Source organism: Sphaerodactylus townsendi, linkage group LG02 (genome assembly GCF_021028975.2).
Source record: "Sphaerodactylus townsendi isolate TG3544 linkage group LG02, MPM_Stown_v2.3, whole genome shotgun sequence".
NCBI lineage: Eukaryota > Metazoa > Chordata > Lepidosauria > Squamata > Sphaerodactylidae > Sphaerodactylus > Sphaerodactylus townsendi.
The window spans coordinates 74,740,114-74,761,365 of NC_059426.1; the positions used below are offsets into that span (position 1 = coordinate 74,740,114).

At 43.4% G+C, this 21,252-nt stretch overlaps 1 protein-coding gene across 3 annotated transcripts; it reads left to right on the top strand.

Annotated features, from left to right (window-relative positions):
* Window positions 1-196: 196 nt before the first annotated feature.
* PGGHG (protein-glucosylgalactosylhydroxylysine glucosidase) lies at window positions 197-20,972 on the top strand. 3 transcript variants are annotated; one of them, XM_048483387.1, is made up of 14 exons: window positions 197-694; window positions 1,184-1,432; window positions 3,535-3,745; window positions 4,623-5,058; window positions 5,863-5,982; window positions 8,788-8,919; window positions 10,573-10,681; window positions 11,539-11,611; window positions 12,368-12,504; window positions 16,364-16,497; window positions 16,617-16,712; window positions 16,807-16,904; window positions 18,719-18,933; window positions 20,254-20,972. In XM_048483387.1, the coding sequence occupies exons 2-14, from the start codon at window positions 1,186-1,188 to the stop codon at window positions 20,316-20,318; spliced, it is 2,073 nt and encodes a 690-aa protein (XP_048339344.1). In that variant the 5' UTR covers window positions 197-694; window positions 1,184-1,185; the 3' UTR covers window positions 20,319-20,972. The 3 variants fall into 3 exon arrangements, with proteins under 3 accessions (XP_048339344.1, XP_048339345.1, XP_048339346.1); XM_048483388.1 differs by having other exon boundaries at window positions 197-397; XM_048483389.1 differs by lacking the exon at window positions 5,863-5,982.
* Window positions 20,973-21,252: the final 280 nt, after the last annotated feature.

The following is a 21,252-nucleotide window of genomic DNA, read 5'->3' on the forward strand; positions in this document are numbered from 1 at the left end:
CAAGCAATGGCTTGCATGCAGCACTGAATTTTATTGACAACTATAAGGAAGTTTTACCGGCCTATCAAGTTCGGGGGCGGGGGCTGTTCTATTTTACAAGGAAGGGGCGCCACCTGGCGGTAGAGGTCAATTTAGCTGCCTAAACGTCAATGGAAAAACAGAACATCTGGCGTGAAAGTTGCGTGTTCCGCCAAATCATTGCCATTGAATTGCATACGGCGTACTCGCAACCAAGTGGCAATAAGAACAACCCTTTGCCAACTCACGCGGAAGCAATCAGGTTCTGGAAGTCCCCAGCTGCAATCTTGTGAATTAACCGGACCTCAAGGAAGACACCAGAGATTTCTTGGTGCCAATCCAAGGAGGCGGCCCCACCTCAGCAGCACAGCAAAACAACGTAAGGTTCAGAAATCCATCTTCCCGTCACTTCTACGGGTTCTTTTCCTTTTCTTCCACTAGGATGCCCGTCCTAGTGGCTGCTACGAGTAGATGGGGAGGAGTTAGCCGGAGAAAAAGAATTGCTGCGCGGGGTTCTTGATTGTCAACTTGGCAGCCGTGGGCACGAAGGAGGGCAGCATTCCGATATGCGTAATGGGACACTCTGAGTTCGCCTTGCTCCGGGCCCTACTCCACTTTTACGCGCCTACAAGGAACTGATCCGTTCCGCTGAAGCCTACCCGGATCGTCCTCTTCGGTAAGGACGATCAATGGAGACCCACTGAAACGAGAATGTAGATTACGTTAAATATGCCTTGTTCTATCTGAAACCAGGGAGTTCTATGTCTGCTTTAGCCGCCCCCCCCCCCCCTCTCTTTTAACTATATGTGTTTTAATGTGCGAGGAAGTCGGAAAGTCTCTTGGTACAACTTAGTCTCCATAAATGTTAAATACTTGGACTAGCCAAACAACCTGCTTGTTGGATTTCTTGCAAAATATGCCTTATGCATAGAGTTGCCAACCTTCCAATGGTTGCTGGCGATCTCCTGGAATTACAATTGAGAAAATGGGCACTTTGGAAAGTGAACTCTATGGCATTGTACCTCAAGTCCCACCCCTTCTTAAACATCACCCTCCTCAATCTCCAGTTATTTCCCGGCTCAGATCTGGCACCCCTACCTGTGCATCATGTTGCTTTTCAGCCTGAATTTCAGCTATTTCCCCCTGTTCTGTCCTCAATACACAGGGATGGCAGCTGAGGATCCTGCTGTGTTCACCTCGAGCACCCTGCCCTCTGACCCCCGACTCCTGGCAACTGTGACCAATGCCTATTTGGGCACCCGTGTCTACAGGGACATCCTCCATGCCAATGGGGTGTATAACGGAGCAGCTGGGGACACGCATCGTGCGGATATCCCCAGTCCTGTCAACGTCCGAATGAGCGTGTCAGCTGAGGGCAGCCTGAGCGAGACTTTCTCCCTGGACACAAGAAGGGGTATGTGGCACACAAGAACCTTCTGCTCATTGTAGTAAGAGCATCAATGCCACAGCAGGACTGTGAACCTGATTAAGATGACATGAAGTGCAGAAAATAGGTGGCGGTTTTTGTTTGTTTTTAAGGATGCTTCTTAAAACAGGCAAAAATAAGAATGCTAGATATAGGCTCATTATGCATGACGAGGTTCTTGCAGTTTCAAAGTGAATTGGCTGTAGAGTCTTTGTTTCGGGGCAAGTTTGGCATTATTACCCATCGCCCTGTTTGCAGCGGGGCAGGCATTAACAGTTGGCTGGCTTTTCACTTGCTTCAGGGAGGGGACAGTGTTTTGCAGGTTCTCTATAGCACATGCGTGCCTTAATTTTTAATATAATTTTTAATACTTAAATTCTCTTATCAATGTATCATTATAACAAAGACGAAGTATTAGAGAAAAGTCTTGAATATGGCATTTGTACACTTTGCCCGAACAATGAAGGTTCTGCCCTCCAAGTGAATCTGTTTTTGGTGCCCTGTATTTGGTAGGACAGAGTGGGGGTGGCACAAGCCAGGTTCAACAGTTCAACAATAGGTCTATTACTTAAGAGAATCAAGACCATAACTCCTCCCTTGGGGCTATCTAAATCAGAGTACTTGCTTGTCTTGAGCAGATTTGAAGCTGTAGACTGGGTCTTCTCTGGCTGCTTTCAAGAAAGTCCACTGTGTCTTGCTTCCTTTTAGTTCTTTCAGTCTTTGTCTGGTTCTAATTGCTGTTAACCTTAACTTGTGCTCTATGGACCACCATATACGTCACAAATATTCCAGTCTCCAGCTGCCCTTGGCACCTCACTCTGACTGACTGACCGGCTGGAGCTAAAACAGGGGATTGCTGGGTAAAAAGGGAATCTGCCTTTTTGGAAATGTCTTAAAGGGACAGGGGCTAAATAAAATACCCTCCCTTAAAAGACTTAACAATGAATTGAAACCATGCTAACTATGGGGAAGCTGAAGCTTAATGGGGTAATAACAAAAGCCTCTGTGGGGGCATGACACTGAATGTCTTTTATGTGTATATGGGGGGAGGGGGGTGTAATGGCAGCATGCAAACTGGAAAAGGACAACACGAACCACCATTTGCTAAGCTCCCCAGGTTTATGATCATCTGTCAATCAAAGCATCAAGACCGACTGGCTTTTCCCAGTGTGATCTGGAATCATTGACTACATGTATATAAAGCTGTGAGGCTGCAGACATTCAGTTTGTTGATCAAATGCAAGGGAAAATTGGGTGTTTGGACTGATTGACTAATCTTATTATTTTGACATTTTTAGTGTTGTTATCAAACTATTGATATGGTTAGTTTTTTAAAATCTAAAGATATGCAGGAACAGGAATGCCACGGGCAGTAGAAATGATATGGCAAGACAAGGAACAGGAAGGAATTGGCAACAGGCAGCAGAACCAAGGGGAAGTGTGCAAAGCAGCTCTAGGGGAGGGGGGGTGAGTAGCGGGCTGGCCATGGGTGAAGAGGTCTAGAGCAAAGCTATAACCACTGGAAAAGCAAATTAAATTTGTGTTACAAGTGGTTTCTCTTGCCATGGAGAGAGTGGAAAGTGAAAGCGGAGCTAGAGGAAATACATCTGTACAAGACATCTTTCCACAACAGACATTCGCCTCCACCACATGGCAGGCACCTTCTGTGAAATTGGCCATAGTGTTGGATTTAGTCTGGGGCATCTTGAGTTCCAGTTCTCACTTGAGTTCACTGGGTGACCTTGGCCAATCACATACTGACCTTTCAAGATAATTCTGTGGGGAGAATTAAAATTCAAGCAATATCACCTTAGAGAAAGTAATGTGATAACATTTTTTTCCTTCCATGATGGGAAAACATTTCAAATTTCAGTACAAAATACTCAAGTTTTGGTGACTATTTTCCACCTTCCTTAATTCAAAAGCTATTTTTTTCATTCTGTAATGTACCTAATATACAACACATAATAAATTCTGAGCATTTTCTTTCCCAAGCGGGTTGTTCAAAATAGATCTTGAGTGACATCTGTGTGGCCACAATTTAGAAGAAAACTTTTGCAAGGCTGAACTCATATCTCTCTTGTCCACAGGAACCTATATCCATACAATCCAGTCCTCTCATTACACAGTCACACACAGGATCTATGCCCATCACTCCCTTGTCCACCTTCTGGCCTTCAGCATAACCATCCAGAAGTCAGCTCTTCAAACTGAGCCTGTCACCGTGAACCTCCATACCCAATTCACACCAAAGAGTCCAGACTTGGACTTGCATAGAGGGGCAGATTTCGAGGGAGCTCAGTGAGTATTTTTCTTAAATTTCCAAGGGTCCTTCTTTCCACTGGGACTTTAGAAAAAGAAGAAGAGTTGGATTTATATCCCCCCTTATTCTCCTGTAAGGAGACTCAAAGAGGCTGACAATCTCCTCCCTCCCCCCACAACAAACACCCTGTGAGGAAGGTAGGGCTGAGAGAGTTTAGAGAACTGTGACTAGTCCAAGGTCACCCAGCTGGCGTGTGTGATGGAGTGTACAGGCTAATTTGAATTCCCCAGATAAGCCTCCACAGCTCAGGTGGCAGAGCGGGGAATCAAACCCAGTTCCTCCAGATTAGAGTGCACCTGCTCTTAACCACTTCGCCATTGCTGCTCCCCTTAAAAGAGAATGGCTGAAGCAACTGGGCATTTCCTGCTGTTTTAATTGTGAACTTTGGCTGAGTGATGGTCACTCAACTGAAATCCCAGCCAGAGGATTTTTGCAGGTCCCTGGAAGGTGTTTCAAACTTTAGGGAACAAGGAGTGTTTGAAATTCCTTGGCTGTGGGCAGGAAAATTTCAGCCCCCATGGCAACCATACATGCTTTGCTGTGATCTTTCCCAAAACTTTGCACCAGAACAGGGTTCAGAACTATTGGGGAAAAGTCACAGAAACCCTGGGAGGTGCCCAAATTTGCTATGATGATATATGGAAGCAGGGAAGAAATGCTGCTTCACAACAGCATTGAATCCAGGGTAAATAACCAGTGTGGAAACCACGAAGAACTTTGTGCTAGGTGGAAGGGGAACTAATGGGAGGAATGCAATAGTAGCAATGACACAAGAACTTTAGAATTAAAGTTCTCATTTCTTTGTCGATGCTCTGACTCGTAAAGTCTTCTGGATTTTCATGCTTTCTCCTTTAGCTATCTCTATGGAAAGACCTTGATTCCAGAAGTGGAGGGTGGTCCTAAGCCCACTATACATCTGATCTGGACACCAGTGCCCCAGTCAGTGACCCTGTCTGGGGATGAGACAGAGAAGACCTGGGAGTTTCTCACAGCCATAGCCAAGAGTGAAGAGGATGTGAAAAAGTACTTTCATGAAGGAAAGTCACTGATTGCTTCTGGCTTCCTGTATGAATATCACACCCAGGCGTGGGCAAAGACCTGGCAAGGATGCTGTGTCTATGTTGATGGGCCTCTTTCATTGAGTCAGGCTATTTATGGGTGCCTCTATTACCTGCTAAGTGCGTCTCCTCCCATAGGTTCTTACGACTTTCAGTTTTCTGGAATCAGCCCTGGAGGTCTATCGAATGGCACACAGAATGAAGATTACTGGGGTCATGTCTTCTGGGATCAGGTGAGCACTGGTCTCTCCCCTACCCATCTCTCCTGTTTTCCACTTGAGTAGTAAGGAGGTCTGATTTATGATTGTATTCTAGTGTATGAGGAGACACCGGCCTTAGTCTTCTGCTGTTTGGGCAGATCTTGGCTTTTTAAAGTGTATAATGTATAGCAAATGAGCCACATTTCTGTGTCAAATCACAGAATCTTAGAGTTAGAAGGAGCCATACAGACTATTCTAGACCAAGCCCCTGCTCAATGCAGGATCAGCCTAGAGCAGCCCTGACAGGTATTTGTTCAGCTGCCACTTGAAGACTGCCAGAGAGGGGGCAAAGAATGTGGAAGGTCACATTCCTTTCTGCATCCTGAGGAGTATAAGAGCTGTGAGAAGGTTCTCATGGAGAAGAAGTAATGGAAGAATGGCACCCCAGTTCCCATCCACTTACAGTAGTAAGACCCTGAGGGAACTCTATGGGCAACATTCTACCAGTCTTTCGATGACAGGATGGCCATCAGTGCAATGTTTTGATCCTAACAGAGCCCACCTGTAATCTTGAAGAAATTGGTGTAACCACCAAGCCTTTGTCCTGATAGTTAAGAGCTGCCAGACATGTATTTGTGAGACTGTTCTGGAGCTTCCATGCCTTGGAGAGAGAACAAATGTGACATGGGTTATAGACCACAGAAGATGGGGATGGTGTATGGAAATAGGAGTGTTTTCTGCATTGTTGTCCTCCAGTGTTTTCAGCACTAATTATTGGTATATATTTTGGGCACTTTATTTTGTTGTTGAGGACTTTTGTTTGTTTATTTAACACAGGATATCTGGATGTTCCCGAACATCTTACTTTTCTATCCAGACATAGCTTGTGCTATCCTAAAATATAGAATCCAAACACTAGGGGGAGCCCTGCACAATGCACAGGTGCAAGGATACAAGGTAGGAGTAGCATGCTAAGCAGAGACAGAGGCAATAGTGGATTCCTCACTGAGAAATTGAGCTGGATACACCCAGTTCCAAAAAGATACAGCACCTTTTTATCATGGTTTCTCCCTTCCGACTGCAGCATGAGTCTAATGAGGACCTCAAAGTCTATTGCAAGTTTCAAGCAATGCAACGCTCCCCACAAACGCACAATCTGCTCAGTGGATCATTTCTTCCTAGTCCTGATTGGCTGTTGTGTTGGGGTGGGGTGGGAACTTTTTAAAAAACTTTTTTTCCCCGCAGCTATGTCGCTATGTAGATGCATAGTCAGAATTTCCCCATCTCTGTGTTTGAGCAGCTTTCTTCTGATTGGCTATTGTGTTGGAACAATACTCCGCACTCAGTTTGTTTTCACACACAGCTTCATAGATTTGCAGCTTCATCATTCTAAACCAGTCGTTGCTATGCATGTGTGCACGTTTGCTGTTACCCTCTCTGCGGAAGTGTTTCTTCATAGCCACAGCGAATGCTCAACAACAACAAAAGGCTGCGTGCACTTTGAGCACAGCCCACTGCGCTCTGATTGGCTGGAAGGCACCACGTCACTCCCTAGGGCGGGAAAAATAAGCCAACTCTGTCCCCTGAATCTCCCCACTGAACTGGCTTCGGCACATGTTTTTCAAAAAGCTGCATTTCCGAGCAGGTTTCTGAAAAAAGCATGATAAGGGGGAGAGCGAGCACCAGAACCAGGATGAAGCCATGTTCAGCACTTAAGTCGTGGGAAGTCCTTGCACAAACCGTGATTTTTGCCATGAATATCACAGGATAATTTGCCCGTGGGGAATCGACCAGTGACTAGCCCTGTTCAAAGCATAATTACACACTTCACCTTTACAGGTACAGGCCTCATTTTTGTCCTAAGTCTTGTCAAACAGTTTGTTCCAGGAGCTCTCTGTTAAAACTGAAGTCCTTTTCCCACTGAAATCTTTTCACACTATAACCTTTTCCTCATTTCTTAAAGTGAGGTGTTAATTTTCTTTTCAGATAGCAGTGAAATTTCTTTGCAAAATGCCTTTAAAATCCTGTATAAATTTCAGAAGGTACCACATTTTTTCAGTGCCCACCATTTTGTTGTTGTTGTTTGCTTGTTTTTATTAAAGTGGTGCACTACATCAATATACCCTTATTTTAACTAGGAAGTTTCTATTCCAGATCTTTTACCTTTTTGTCCTTGTGCAATATCACAAAAATTAAAAGAAAACAGATCCATGCAGCTGGGCAGGGAGGATGATCCAATTTAAAGGGAACAGTGGCAGTTAAATAAGTATTAATCTGTCAATGCCAAACTTTCAAGGGAATCACTGAAAGACAATTTAGGAAGCATGTCAGTTTATGGGATGAGTCATTAGGAGGAGTGAGAAAGAGTATGTAACCCTAATATAAACAACTAGGTTTCAGAGATACACTTCAGAGGTAATTGTGTTGGCTTCCAGTTCAACACGTAGCTTCAAGTCCCGTAGCACCTTAGAGATCAGCAAGAGTTTCAGGGTATAAGCTCTCAAGAGTCAAATAGCATAACAATACTCTGAAGGGAAAGTGTGGAGAAAAATATTACTTCAATGTCACAGAATCCAGGATTGCAAAAGTGGCTGGAAGGCAGGAGGAAAAGGATGTGGCATTTATCTCAAAATAGCAGTATATGGATATATGGAACACTTAAAAAAAAAGTAGGGAAATGTCAGAAGGAAAGAAAGTAAGAAGAAAAATGGTTTCTTCAAATGATATTCTGCCAGCTCAGAACAACAGCAACAAAATTTGGATCAAAATAGGTTTTGAAAAACATGGCTTAACACTCGATTAATAGCAGGAAGATAGCAATAACCACACAAAAAATAAGTTCAGGTCCACAGGGCCTGTAAGGCAGAGCTATTCCACCAGCCATATAGTTGAGGTCTCTGTGGCTACTCCTTCTAGGCCTTCCCCTTTCCTACCTTTTCCCTCTTTCCTCCTTCCCTACTCTTCTCTCTTCCTGAACTCCTTTCCCATTACCTGTTCATCTCTTTCCCTTCTTCCCTCCTTTTCTTTTCTCTGCTCATTTAGATGATTCCCTCAGTTGTGTTTCTGAGATTTTATGCCATCTGTAAAAAATTAAAACTGAAATGGGATTTTAATTTTTTTTAGTGAGATGTGATTTTAATTTGTTCAATTAAAATTGTCTATGAATGTTGAAAGCTGCCCCGAGCCCTGACGGGGAGGGGCAGCATACGAAACTAATAAAATAAATAAGAATCTACGATGGATTAAATATCCTGTATGAAATGAGTCTAAGATTCTTGGGCCATCCAGATAAAGGCTGCAGCAAGCAGGGAATGGGTACTTAAGCTTCCCCCGCTCCATGCCATTTTCCTTACCTCAGAAAAGGCTCAGGGGTTCTATTTGCTCCCTTGGGGAACATCACATGCCCTTATGGACTATATATACATCGGTTTCCTTGAACATACCCTAAAACTTTGCCAAAGTACACGGCCAAAATAAATTTGTGTTATGTTATCGATATCATCTTACATTTCTGAAGAGGTGACTTATAGGAAATCCTAAGTATACACAGTCATATCTGCCATTGATAAGAGTTTTGAAAAATGGGTTGTCCGTGTCCAGCATTATCTTCAGTAATGCATGATGAGCAAGCTAAAAAACACTGGAATACGATTATCTGGATTTGAAATTTCCCATAAAACTGGAAAAGTTTTCTGAATCAGCCTTCCTCTTGCTACCAATAGCATCCTGACTTGTTATCTTTGGACTTTGATTGTATGGCAGGGTGGAAAATTCCCTTGGGAAAGTGCAGCAACAGGCCAGGAGGTCTGCCCTGAAAAAATTTATGGTGACCAGGAAATCCACATCAATGGCGATGTTGTGCTGGCCTTTGAGCAGTATTATCATATCACACAGGTACTGTAACTGAGGCATGCCTTAAACCATGCACCAAAGAGGGTGGGGGTTCCTGGTTTCAGACTGTCATCTTTTAGTCTTGGCTGAAAGTCAGATTCAGGTCTCAAAGTCATGCCGTTGGCTTTTGAAATAATGTTGTCCTAGTCATCCTTCTAACACATGTTTTTGTTAGATGTTTCTATTTATGCTTCCCCTAAAACCTAACTATCATCCTCTAGGGGCTTTTCCACACACTCAATTTGTTCTTGATTTTCTTGGCAGTCGATCTACAAGCACTGGAATTGATCTGGGCATAGTTTTTCCACATGTCTGCCCTCCTTATGCTTCTTCACAGTTGTAGACTCAGCTTATTTTCTTCCATATGTGCCTTGAATAATCATGGCTACATTTTAAAATGCATTAAAATATCCATATGTAGATATACTGCTGGAATGATAGGTCAAACAGGTTCTCTGAATTCTCAGATTTAATTTAAAAGAGAAAACGCAATGCTCTACCCTCTTCCTTTATCATCTTTTTCCTTGTATCTCTATGAAGGAAAAGGACAGAGACTTTTTAACAAATGAATTTTAGGGAGTCAAAGAACCTGCTTGACCTATCATTGCAACAGTATGTTGATGTTTTAGTGCCTTTAAAAAAATGAAACCACTCATCTTCAGAATGTGGGGGGGGGGGAGAAGGGGGAGTGATTTTATAATAACAACAGTCCTGCAGTGGCGTACCTGGGCAAACTAGAGCCCTTGCCAAAACCTGAGTTTGAGGCCCCCCCTTGGGTGGCCACCCTCCCCCACCATGACCAAACAATGATTTTTTCCCACCAGGTCGTTTCAAAGTCACCATCACATTATGGAACATGCCCCAACTCACAAATCTGAACACAACAGGGGGTGCCTGCTGTCAGGGGTGCAATTATTAAGATAGCAGCACCAAAATTCCAGAGTATCTTCGTGAGACCCTACTTATGATACCACCCAGGTTTGGTGAAGTTTGGTTCAGGGGGTCCAAAGTTATGGACCCTCAAAGGTGTAGCCCCCATCTCCTATTAGCTCCCATTGGGGGATGGGGCACTCCCTTTGGGAGTCCATAACTTTGGACTCCCTAAACCAAACCTCACCAAACCTGGATGATATCATCAGGATAGTCTCCTGAAAACTCCCTGAAATTTTGGTGCTGCTAGCCTAAAAACTGCACCCCCTGCAGGCCTAAAACGGAAAAAACGATGAAAATACAAAACAATCCCACAAACGAACCTGCATTTTTGGCGCCCACCACAAGGGGGCGCCCTGGGCAACTGCCCACTTTGCCCAATGGGAGGAACGCCTCTGCAGTCCTGTTATTAAAAAAAAGTGGGCTGGAGATAGGTAGGAGTAGATGGGACCAAGAAAACTTGACAGAAACTTTATGCACAAGGAAGAGATTACTCAAAATCAGTTTCTAGAAATGGATTGGGGTAAAAGTGGTCTCAAAAAAAGAGAGAAAAAGTAGAGGAAAACAAAAAATTAAAGTGAAAACTGAGGATACAAAAATGCATGTGGAAATCGGGAAAACCTAGACAGCATGGGACCAGAACTAATTTTAAAAATGCAGGAAAGCCTTAGGACAGGAAGCTATACTCACTGACCCATTGAGCCCCTTTCCCTTGTTTGGTTCTAGGACCTGAAGCTGTTCCAGGAAGGAGGCTGGGATGTGGTGCATGCTGTTGCTCAGTACTGGTGCAGCCGAGTGAAGTGGAACCCAGAAGAGCAGAACTACCATATTAATGGTAAGTTTATGACAGATGAAGCTCTCTGCTTCTCCAGCAAGACCTCTTCCTGGTATACCGCACCTATTGCAGGTGACGTGGGTATAGATTTTTTATGGGGTGGGTTTGGTGACTGAGGGCTTTCCAGCTGTTCCATTCCATGCATTGTTTCAAGCAAGCTGGACATGTAATGGGAGGGGTTTGAATCTGAGGAAAAAAAAACCTTACCTATGTCCTATTTGTGTACAGTGTTTGTGTGTGTGTGTGTATATATAGCACGTATGTCTCTAGTTTCAGTTACTGTTTCTCCTCTAGGATTAAATGGTTATATTTGGCATTAACCTCATCTAATTCCTGAAACATCAAAAGATGACATACTGGGGGATTGTAGGATTCCCTCCCCCTCTATTGTTTACCTATTTAAAAATCTCAGCAGAGCCATTTATGGACCTCCTGACATCCTTTCTAGCTTGTATGTTGAATTGCCTGACAGGTACTGTCATGTGAGTCTTCATTTTCTTTCTGGCATATTTCCATATTGGGGAGATGGGTTTGAAACTGGGTAGACAGTAACTGGTGAAGTCTCAGAACTGGGGCTGACTGGAAGGAGTTTCTGTTACCCTGCGGAATTCCTTCCTCCTCTTTATCTAGCAGCTGCTGCCAATGGACTTATAGAGAACAGACAACTATATGCAAATATATAACATATGATTTATAGGTCTCAGAATCTAGCCTTATATGACTCTGCCTCGATTTGGACAGAATTTAGGATTTCAGTTTACATGCAGGATTGATATGCAACCCTGTTATTTCCTTGTGACAAGAAAAAGGAAAAGCAGATTATTCTTCTCTGTTTTGAAGTGTCTGCCATTTCCCAGGTGTGATGCCCCCAGATGAATATCATCAGGATGTAGATAACTCTGTTTATACCAACGTCATTGCCCAGAGGAGGTAAGAAATGTGCATAGTCTGACCTTCTCTACAGACTCCTCTGATCCCTCTCTTGCATCTTTCCACTTTGTGCTGACAGGTGGACTTTATAGGATACAGAGACCTCCGTTAACTGATTATTTTTCAAAACACTCTGAGAAAATCTTTGCTCTTGGATAGTGCGGATCTAAGTGACTGTTCTAGCTGCAAAAGAAAACGAAAAGCCTTAAAGGAAGGACACAAGATTGCACCAAGCAACATTACATGAGTGGGTGGACTACTGGTTGCTGAACCAGTGCTTGACTGTTGCCTCCAGCACCTGTTCTAGGGTTTGACTAATGCTGTTGTGTCACAATCAGAATCCTGTTAAGAGAGGGGATTCGCAGAACGGCACAGGTTCAAAGATGAAGATGAGGGATAATTAGGCAGAAGCCTGGTCCACGTTGTACCTTTTCTTCCCAGTTTTCACAGCCCTTTGAGCTATTTGGTCCCCTTCCTCCCCAGACAGATATGCATTTCCAGTGTTAAACAGTACAAACAGATGTAGACATGCCATCTTTCTTTCCTAAACATTAAGCAGGTGTCCATGTCTAATATCAAATCCATTTTCAGATGATAGGATTAAAACTAACAAACTGTAAAGAGACCTTAAAGAAACTCAGTTCTGTCTGTTTCTGTTGTCTCTTAAAACATTACAGATATTGGAATCTTCCCAACTCTTAGTTTTATACTCTTATGTAGCCCAACTCTTTTTCTGTTTCCCTTGCTTCTTTCTAGCTTGAATTTTGCCATTGATTTGGGCTCCCAATTGTGCATTCCCATCCCTGAAGAGTGGAAGGAGGTTAGGAAAAAAATCAAGGTACCATTTGATAAAACCCGAAGATTCCACCCAGAGTACGATGGTTACTGTCCAGGTGAGTGGCTCTGAGGCAAAGAAGAATCATCTAACTCTTTAGAGTTTGTCCTGCTTTGATTAGTCAAAGGATGATATTGATCTTAGCTGGCTGAAAAACTTGAACATAGGTCAGCATTCATATCATAATTGTAATATAATAAGCAGTAGCCAATTAGTAAAGTAGGTGTCTCATATGTAGATGCAGTGGATTCCAAAGCAGGGTCAGAGAGAGGATGGGACTCTTGCATAGAGGGGCGATCACTAATGTAGACAAATGTTCAAATTTTGTCAACAAAAATCTGTCTCCCCACAAAACTCCAAATCTGTAGTACCTTAGAGCTATAATGTACTGTCTTGATGTTGCCTTAGATCATTGGCATCAGAGAGAAGCATGTAAGGGCAAGCTTGCTGCCCTGGTGGAGGATTGGGTTCAGAGACATCTCCTCTAAATCCAACTTGATATCCCTCCCCTTTCCTGGATCCTTTTGAGCTGGAAGGAGGTATCAGTGGATAGGGATTATTTTTGGAGAATGTACTACCCAGAAAACAAATCTCGTTCCCACTTCACAGTAAACCCGCAGCAGACCACTGTGCTCAAGCAGGCAGTTTCTCAGCTGCAGCTGGCCAAGGCAGTGCAGCCACTGTCTCCAGAACTGACTTCAAGGAGACAGTGAAGAATCCAAGTGAAGAAATCCATATGCAAATGTAGGTTTCCATGTGTTTATCATTTGCTGAGGACAAATGACTGAAAATTGGATATGTGCCCAGTGTGTGATCCCTCTGCATTGTGTAACGTCCTGGGGGTATTTAGGTTCTAATCCCCAACGTGTTCTTGGTGCATATCTGACTACATATCCCACTGGCTACATTTTTTTTTCTAGGCAAAATTTCAAGTATTAGTTTTGACGTATAAAGTGTTAATACTCCGAATCCAGGGTACTCATATGAATATAACTGTCTGATTGTTAAGAACTTCTTTGGATGAAGGTCTATCACTAGATGCCTGTGCCTCCTTCCCCTTGAAATGAGGTTTCCAAAGACAAAATGTCTCCATTGAGGAACTCTCTTCTCCTATCTAGCTAATAGAACCTAAACTCATAACTTTAGGCTCCAAGTTAGTTCAGCGTTGGTTTTCTTTGACCTTTGTTTCAATAGTTTTCAGTGTGTTAATTTTGCCAGTGCAGCAGCTCTTAGGATTTTATTACTTTACTTCTGTTGGCATTTAAATATGTTTGTATCTTCCTTGAGAGTCATGCTGGAATGTAGGATATACACACATTCGAATAAACAAATCTTAACAAAAGCAATGCGAGGCAGATAACCTCAACACAGGACCTGCAATTACAGATTCAGCAAGTAATTTGTACACAGAAAACTTCCATGCATGAATCAAAGGGAAAAAACTGCTGAGGGATGAGGGAGTCTAGAGCATGTAAGGCAAGGTGACCAGACGTCCCGCTTTTGGCAGGTCAGTCCCGCCTTAAACCAATTTGTCCCGCATCCCACAGGTTTTTTTAACTGCCCCGATTTTTGGAAGGCTGCCGCACTGCCTTCTGGGGCACTCCCCTTTTCCCGCCCTGTGACAGGGTGGGAAACCAGGGAGCGCCCCAAAAGGCAGTGCGCTCCTGTGGCTTTGTGTGCACGCACCCCCCCCCCCCAGTCCCAGTTTAAAAAGGTGACAATCTGGTCACCTTAATTTAAGGGGAAGTTCTGCAAACCAGTTTCCATGATCTCAAGAACATAAAAGCATAAGATGTGAATTCTCACTTGCACTCCCAAAAAGAAATATGGAAGCAGTGGGACACATATCATGCAGAGACTGGAGTGTGTCTGTGTGAACACATCTCAATAATACATAGGGCCGATCGTACCTATTCACAGAAAAAATGTCACGTCTTATTTAATCTTTTGTGAGAGTGGGGCAAAACAGCATGGGTGTGGGTGGAGAGAGAGGGTAAAAGGAAGGAACAATCCTCCTCTTTACCTCCCCCCCCCCATTTTTCTCCCTTTGGTTCACATCTGACAGTCAAAGTCAAAAGAATGTCATGTTCATTTTTTAGTGAAAATAAGAGTTCTGTGTTGGGTAAAAGAATAGATTCAAAATGCACATATGGCCACACAATGGCAGGTGATCCATTATAAGAATTCTAGGTCCCTTTTTATGATCTAGTGGGGTCAGAGGAAAGATGAATGGAACTGGACTGCAGTGGAGGATAGGTTTAACCATTTCCCCCAACTGAGTTTTCTCAAAGAAAATCATGCAAGCAGGCATTTTGCCCTGTGGGCATATTTATGGTTTTTACACTTTTCCTTCCACAAGATCAGTTGCAACTCTGAGGAAATATTTAAATAGGCATAATAGAATGAAGGACATTATTAAATCCATCCTTCTCCAGTGTTACATCCCCAGTCCTGTTTGGGAGATAAATACACATGGCTACTATTATCTGAAAACGTTAGTGGAAGAGTCCATCTTGGATCTAGTTTGGCCTTTAGGCAATGTTCTTGGGTGAAGAGATGGAGGCCAGGGAATAGCTAGAATATTTGTGAGGACTGCTACACTGTTGTAGGCTTAGCTTCAGTAGAAAATGAGGAATAAATAGGAAAGCCAGACAATGTAAAAGTGAGGTGAAGGGGATTTAGAATAGGCAGGAGACAGGTTACAGCCTCAGTAATTGCCTCTCTCAGAAATGGGAGAGCTAAGAAGATAAAGGCTGCTTCTCTTTGAAGTGTTCTTTTGAGAGGTCTGCTTCAGGATATCCAGGGCCAAATCTTGGTGAGTAATTTCTAGTAATATAAGCCTTGGATGCTGAGGCAGGATTTGGAAGACAGAGAGCAACCAGTTTAACATGTACTACTGAACAGTATACAGTGTTTGCATAGCAAAAAGAAGCTCTAAGTCTAAGAACAGCCTTGCTCAGTGTGATGGACTGGAGGCTGTCCTGCCCCTGTGGGCAAAAAACAGCCACAGCTGAGCCTATTTGAGGGGTTCTCCACCATTCAATCACCTTTCAGCAAAGGGTGGAATGTCAGAGAGAAGCACAGCAGAAATCAATTCAGAACTGCCTCAAAGAGAGGACAGGGATAATCTGTGTCTGCCTCAGAAAAAGAGTAAGGAGTTTGAATGGTAGCTCTGCCTGGTGGTGTGGCAGAGTAGTTTACCTCTTCCTCTGTAAGAGAACTGAGTACTCAATTCTTAGGCCTGTCTCTGGTGATGAGCAGACCTTGTACAATTTGCTCAGGGTTTTGGGAAAAGGCAGGCTGGTGTGGGTAGAATCCTGTGTGTGAGACAGGATCCAACCTAGTGGCTAGTGAGTGAAAGCCTGTTTGTGCCTGAAAGCATTAGAGAATATTCAGATCACACTCTGAAACCTTAACTAGCTAAAATTTTTGTGTTTCAACCAGGTTTTTCCTTTCACTTCCTGGTGGAAGAGCAAATTTGATTCCCCACTTCTCCACATGAGTGGTGGACACCAATTGCGTAGCACCAAGGGGGCAGGGTGGGGCGCGATGCACCGGACACATGCTGGTGCAGGGTGGCAGCAGGGGTGTGACGGGGGTGTTCTGGAGCGTGGCAGAGGCGCAGGACGCAGTCATGCCCAGGGCGCAGTTCCCCCTTGTTCTGCCCCTGGTGGACACTTATCTTATGAACTGGATTTGTTTTCCCGTTCCTACACATGAAGCCTGCTGGGTGACCTTTGGCTAGTCACAGATCTTTGGAACTGTCTCAGCTCCACCTACCTCACAATGTGCCTGTTTGTATGCCACTTTGAGACTCCTTACAGGAGAGAAAGGTGGGTATAAATCCAAACTCTTTGTCTTCTGTTCATCAGCAGTAACTAATTCATTCACACATCTTTTCTCTCTGTCTTTCTTAGGTGAGCAGGTGAAACAAGCTGATGTTGTCTTGCTTGGATTCCCTCTCCTTCATCCCATGGATTCTGAAGTGAGAAGAAATGACCTGAATATGTATGAACCCGTGACTGATCCTACAGGGCCAGCCATGACCTGGGTAAATGGTAGAAGCCAAACAATCTTGGCATGGAAATACTGGATCTTAGCATGGATTAGTCCTAAGAGATGCCTGTTGTGAGTATGCAAGTAATAGGGTTGTTTCCTTTTCCCCACCAGAGCATGTTTGCTGTTGGTTGGCTGGAGCTGAAGGAGCCTGAAAGAGCACAACATCAGCTGAGCAAATGTTTCAGCAATATTACTGAACCATTCAAGGCAGGTGGAAACATTTTTTGCTCTTCTCTTCTCACTTTAGGTATCAAACAACATATTTAAAAATGTTTCTTCTTGTTTTAAAAAAAACTCTCAGATATGGGTGGAGAACTCTGATGGATCAGGAGCAGTCAACTTCTTGACCGGGATGGGTGGATTCCTCCAAGCCATCCTTTTTGGATACACTGGATTCAGGTGCAAATAGAGTTAATAGTTTAATGACTTCCAAGTCCATGGGAATACACAAAATGGCAGATCTTGTAAAAAGAGTTCTCTGTATATTAGGGAGGTAATCTCTGTACACCATATATAGCAGTGGTTCTCAACCCTCCTAATGCCGCGACCCTTTAATTCAGTTCCTCATGTTGTGGTGACCCCCAACCCTAACATTTATCCATTTTACAGATGGAGAACACTGATGCAGAGAGTCTTAGGTGACCCCTGTGAAAGGGTCGTTTGACCCCCAAAGGGGTCCCGACCCCCAGGTTGAGAACCACTGATATATAGCTTTGCTCAAGTGTCTCTGTAATTGCAGATAGGAAAATACATATCCGCCCTATTCTCCTTGCCCCAGTCCATAGTGTGTTCTTCATGCTGAAGAAAAATGGTGTTTATTTCACTCACCTAACTCAGAATTCAGGACAAGACAAGTTAACAGCCCTCATGGAAATGGCTTTCGCCTTTGGAGTCCAGTCAGTAAGTTAGATTTGGCTTGTGTGTCTTTTATTCCTCTTTAAGAAGAGTGTCTTCTTTTTCCATCTGATGCTGTGGTCTCTGAATTATTTGCAGTTGATGTGTGTGGCCGCATGGCTGTAGCCACAAAGGTTATTCCTACTAACAAGCATCACCCCACATCCCTGATGCAAAAAGCAGCTGAGTCAATACTGACTAGGGTTTCTGACACCACAGAAAATATGTCCAATGATCCCATCCATAGAGTGAGAACAAGAGCTGTTTTTTTAGAAAGGCAGACAGGAAATAGCCCAAAGAACCCAAAATAGTCTGTGCACAGAGAAGAGTTTATTGTGGCACATGAGGAAGTAGAGATATGTCCTCCATGGGATGGTTCTTAGTTTGGTTTCTGCCCCTTTTGTTTACTTTTTCAGCTATGTTTGTGAGGCCCTGCATTTTTGGCAGGGTAGGAAGGCTGTGTGTATGTGTGGCACAAATGTTATAAATATATTTATATAGGCACACATTTATACTCACACTTATGCATATATTATTTTTATTTCTCATATTAAAAATGCAGAAGATAACTATTATAGTAAATTAAATCACCAAGATAGACAGCTGATTGGGTTCTTTTCTCTCAGTTGTATTGAGGTGATTCTAGATAGTTATATCAGCACTTCCAATTTCCATAGTCCACTTTGGCTGTCCATTATGCATAGCTGGATCCCCACAGGGAGAGATGGAAGGAAGTTCTGGTGGGAATGGTACTTTCCTGCCTTCCCTCAGAAAGGCTTCTTCTGCTCCTTCTGTAGCTATAAAGAGAGTCTGAGTGCACCTGAAGTTTAAAAAATGAATTCAGGTAATCCACTGATGGTTTACCTTGACAGTAAGATATGTAAAGGGTTATCTTTTGCTACTCTATGAAGGGTCATGTAGAGTGATGGTAACTGAGACATCATCATTGTCCACTGTAGCTTGGAAACAGATTTATAGGTTCTCATGTTACAGACACTTCCCACCCTTATTAATTGCTTGAAATCAAATCATGGACAGTTATACATGCTCTATACATGCTCTATACCATTCAGCTGTGGCTCTTGGGCTTAATTAATTTTAGATTTGAAAATCAGTTGCTGAAATTCTCACCTATTTTCTGTGTTTGTGTCTGTCAGGCATCCACTTTAAGAGTGAGCTTGTTCCTGAGAGGCATCTGGTCAAACAGAGGAAGTTTGAAACCAGCATTCATGCTAGTGCTAGGAAAATGCCTGTGTTTCAAAAACTTTGGGACAGAATGAATAAATTTCTGGCTATCGATTCTTTTTCTCATTCCCTAGGATCACCAAAAACTGTTTGAATTTTGACCCTGTTTGCCCTGATGACACAACAAAGCTGAAGATCACTGGAGTGTGTTACCTGGGAAGCAAATTGAGTTTCACTATCACCAAAGAAGATGTTACCATTGAAGTGACTTGGTCCTCCTCTGAACCACAGTCCTCCAGTCTAGAGGCTGTGCTGGCAGCAACACAGCACCACTTTCCCTTACAAGAAGGTACATCTTCATCAATAGCTGTATTATTAATACTGACTGATATCCTGACCTGGATGGCCCAGGCTAGCTCCATCTCGTCAGAACTCAAAAGCCAAGAAAGGTTAGCTTTGCTTAGTACTTGGATGAGAGACCCCCTCCCCGCTGCCCCAAGGAAGTTCAGGGTTGCTGCATAGAAGCAGGTGGCACCCACTTCTCACCCTCTCTGGCAGTGAAAACTCTGCAGGCCCACCATGAGTCACCAACTTGATGGCATTTTCCACCACCATGAATTTTCATAGAGATCTCCTTTAATAGAGATTAATAGCTAACCGGAGTTGCACAATAGTTGCAGTTTTACAAATGAATGTCAGAACGTTATCATGTTGGAGGGCAGGGCTGCTGAGAGAGGGTCCCTGGTCATTTTGGGACTCAAAGAGCTGTGGAAGGCATGTTATTTGATTCCAAATGATGTTTCATTTGTTCTCCATGGTAAAGGAGGTTTCTGGGGAAATATTTGCCTGTGCCTGCCTGGTGCTTCTTGAAAATGGCCGGGAAACAAGATGCTAGGTTGAGAATGACAGGGAAACAAGATGCTTGTTTGAAAAGTCATACACTGGAATTCAAAGTGGGTAAAGAGTGCAGGTGTGTTGGTCAAATAACTTGATCAAGATAACTTGAGGACAGTTGAGGCATCCTGTTAAATGAGTATAATGAGACACACTCCTCCAGTGACTCATCTACCTTTTCATGAGGCAAAGGCTCATGTAATATGGATTTTTAATTAGAATCCTAGAAAACCCAATGAAGCCTATAAACAACACTACTTAGACATTTTGCCATTTATTGATGGTTCCCAGTCTAAAATGCTAATCCATGATGCATTGAAAGAATTACATATGCCTGCTTTTAGACACGGACAACCAGTCTGTGGAACACACTTTCTTGAAAGCTATGTGTTTACTTCATTTATATCTTGCCTTTTTCCCCAGTGGGGGACTCAAAGTGCCTTACATAATCCTCTCCTCCATTTTATCCATTCAACAGCCTTGTGGAGAAGGGTTAGACTGAGAGTAATGGGCCTGGCCCAAGGTCACCCAGCAAACTTCTGAGGCAAAGTGGAGATTCAAACATGGGTCTCTAGATCTGTGACCACTTAGCTGCGCTGACTCTAGGAGGAAGCTGCATGTAGAATTAATTTACAGAAATTGTAACCCAAGGAATCTGTTTGAACTGTTTTTGTATTTTAGCACAGAAAACTAAAAAGAAAAAAAACTAAGATAAAGTCACCTAAGGAAGAGTTTACAGCTTGTTTGTGTGTTTTGTTTTGTTTTTCTATTTCAGGACAGAGTGTTACCTTCCCTACAGCTGCTGGCTGGATCCAGAAAGCACCTGTTGAAACAGTTTAAGCCCAACATGTTTTACTTTCATTACAAGTATAGAAAACACCCAACCACAGAAGCCTGGCACAGAACAGCAACCTTTTTGCTAAATATGAAAGAGTGCTGTGTCTATAAGCAATCTGATCAAGTAGGAGTTGATTTGAAATCTGACCACTCTTACCACATCTGCCCTGTGGCTTCTTTATTGACCAGTGAGTAGGTGTTTGAAACTGAATTGGGGAAAACAGGAAGGAAATAAGTTTCCTTTTAAGGACGAAGAAGTAGTACCAGAAGCGCAAGAAAAATATCTAATCCACAGGTGTCAAACTTGCGGCCCTCCAGATCATACTGGCAGGGGATGAAGGGAACTGTAGTCCATAACATCTGGAGGGCCACGAGTCTGACACCTATGATTCTAATCTAATTTTCTAACAATGCATAATTGGCTACGGGTTTGAATAAAAAGATAATTAGATTCTGGTGAGGTCTGACTAATTCGGATCCTGGTTGGCATTGGGTAATTACCTGATACGAGAGCCATTTCTTTATAACTTTACCTTCAAGCACTGGCGTAATGCCCATTGGGCAAGGTGGGCAGCTGCCCAGGGCATCACCTTGTGGGGGGCATCAAAATGCTGGGTTCGTTTTGGGGTATTTTAGTGGTTTTCCATTTTTGGCCTGCAGGGGGCGCAGTTTTTGGGCTAGCGGCACCAAACTTTCAGCGTATCATCAGGAGACTGCCCTTATGCTACCCCCCAAGTTTGGTGAGGTTTGGTTCAGGGAGTTCAAAGTTATGGACTCCCAAAGGGGGTGCCCCTATCCCCCATTGTTTCCAATGGAGCTAATAGGAGATGGGGGCTACAGTTTTGAGGGTCCATAACTTTGCCCCCCCCCCGAACCAAACTGCACCAAACCTGGGGGGTATCATTAGGGAAGTCTCCTGATGAGACCCTGAAAGTTT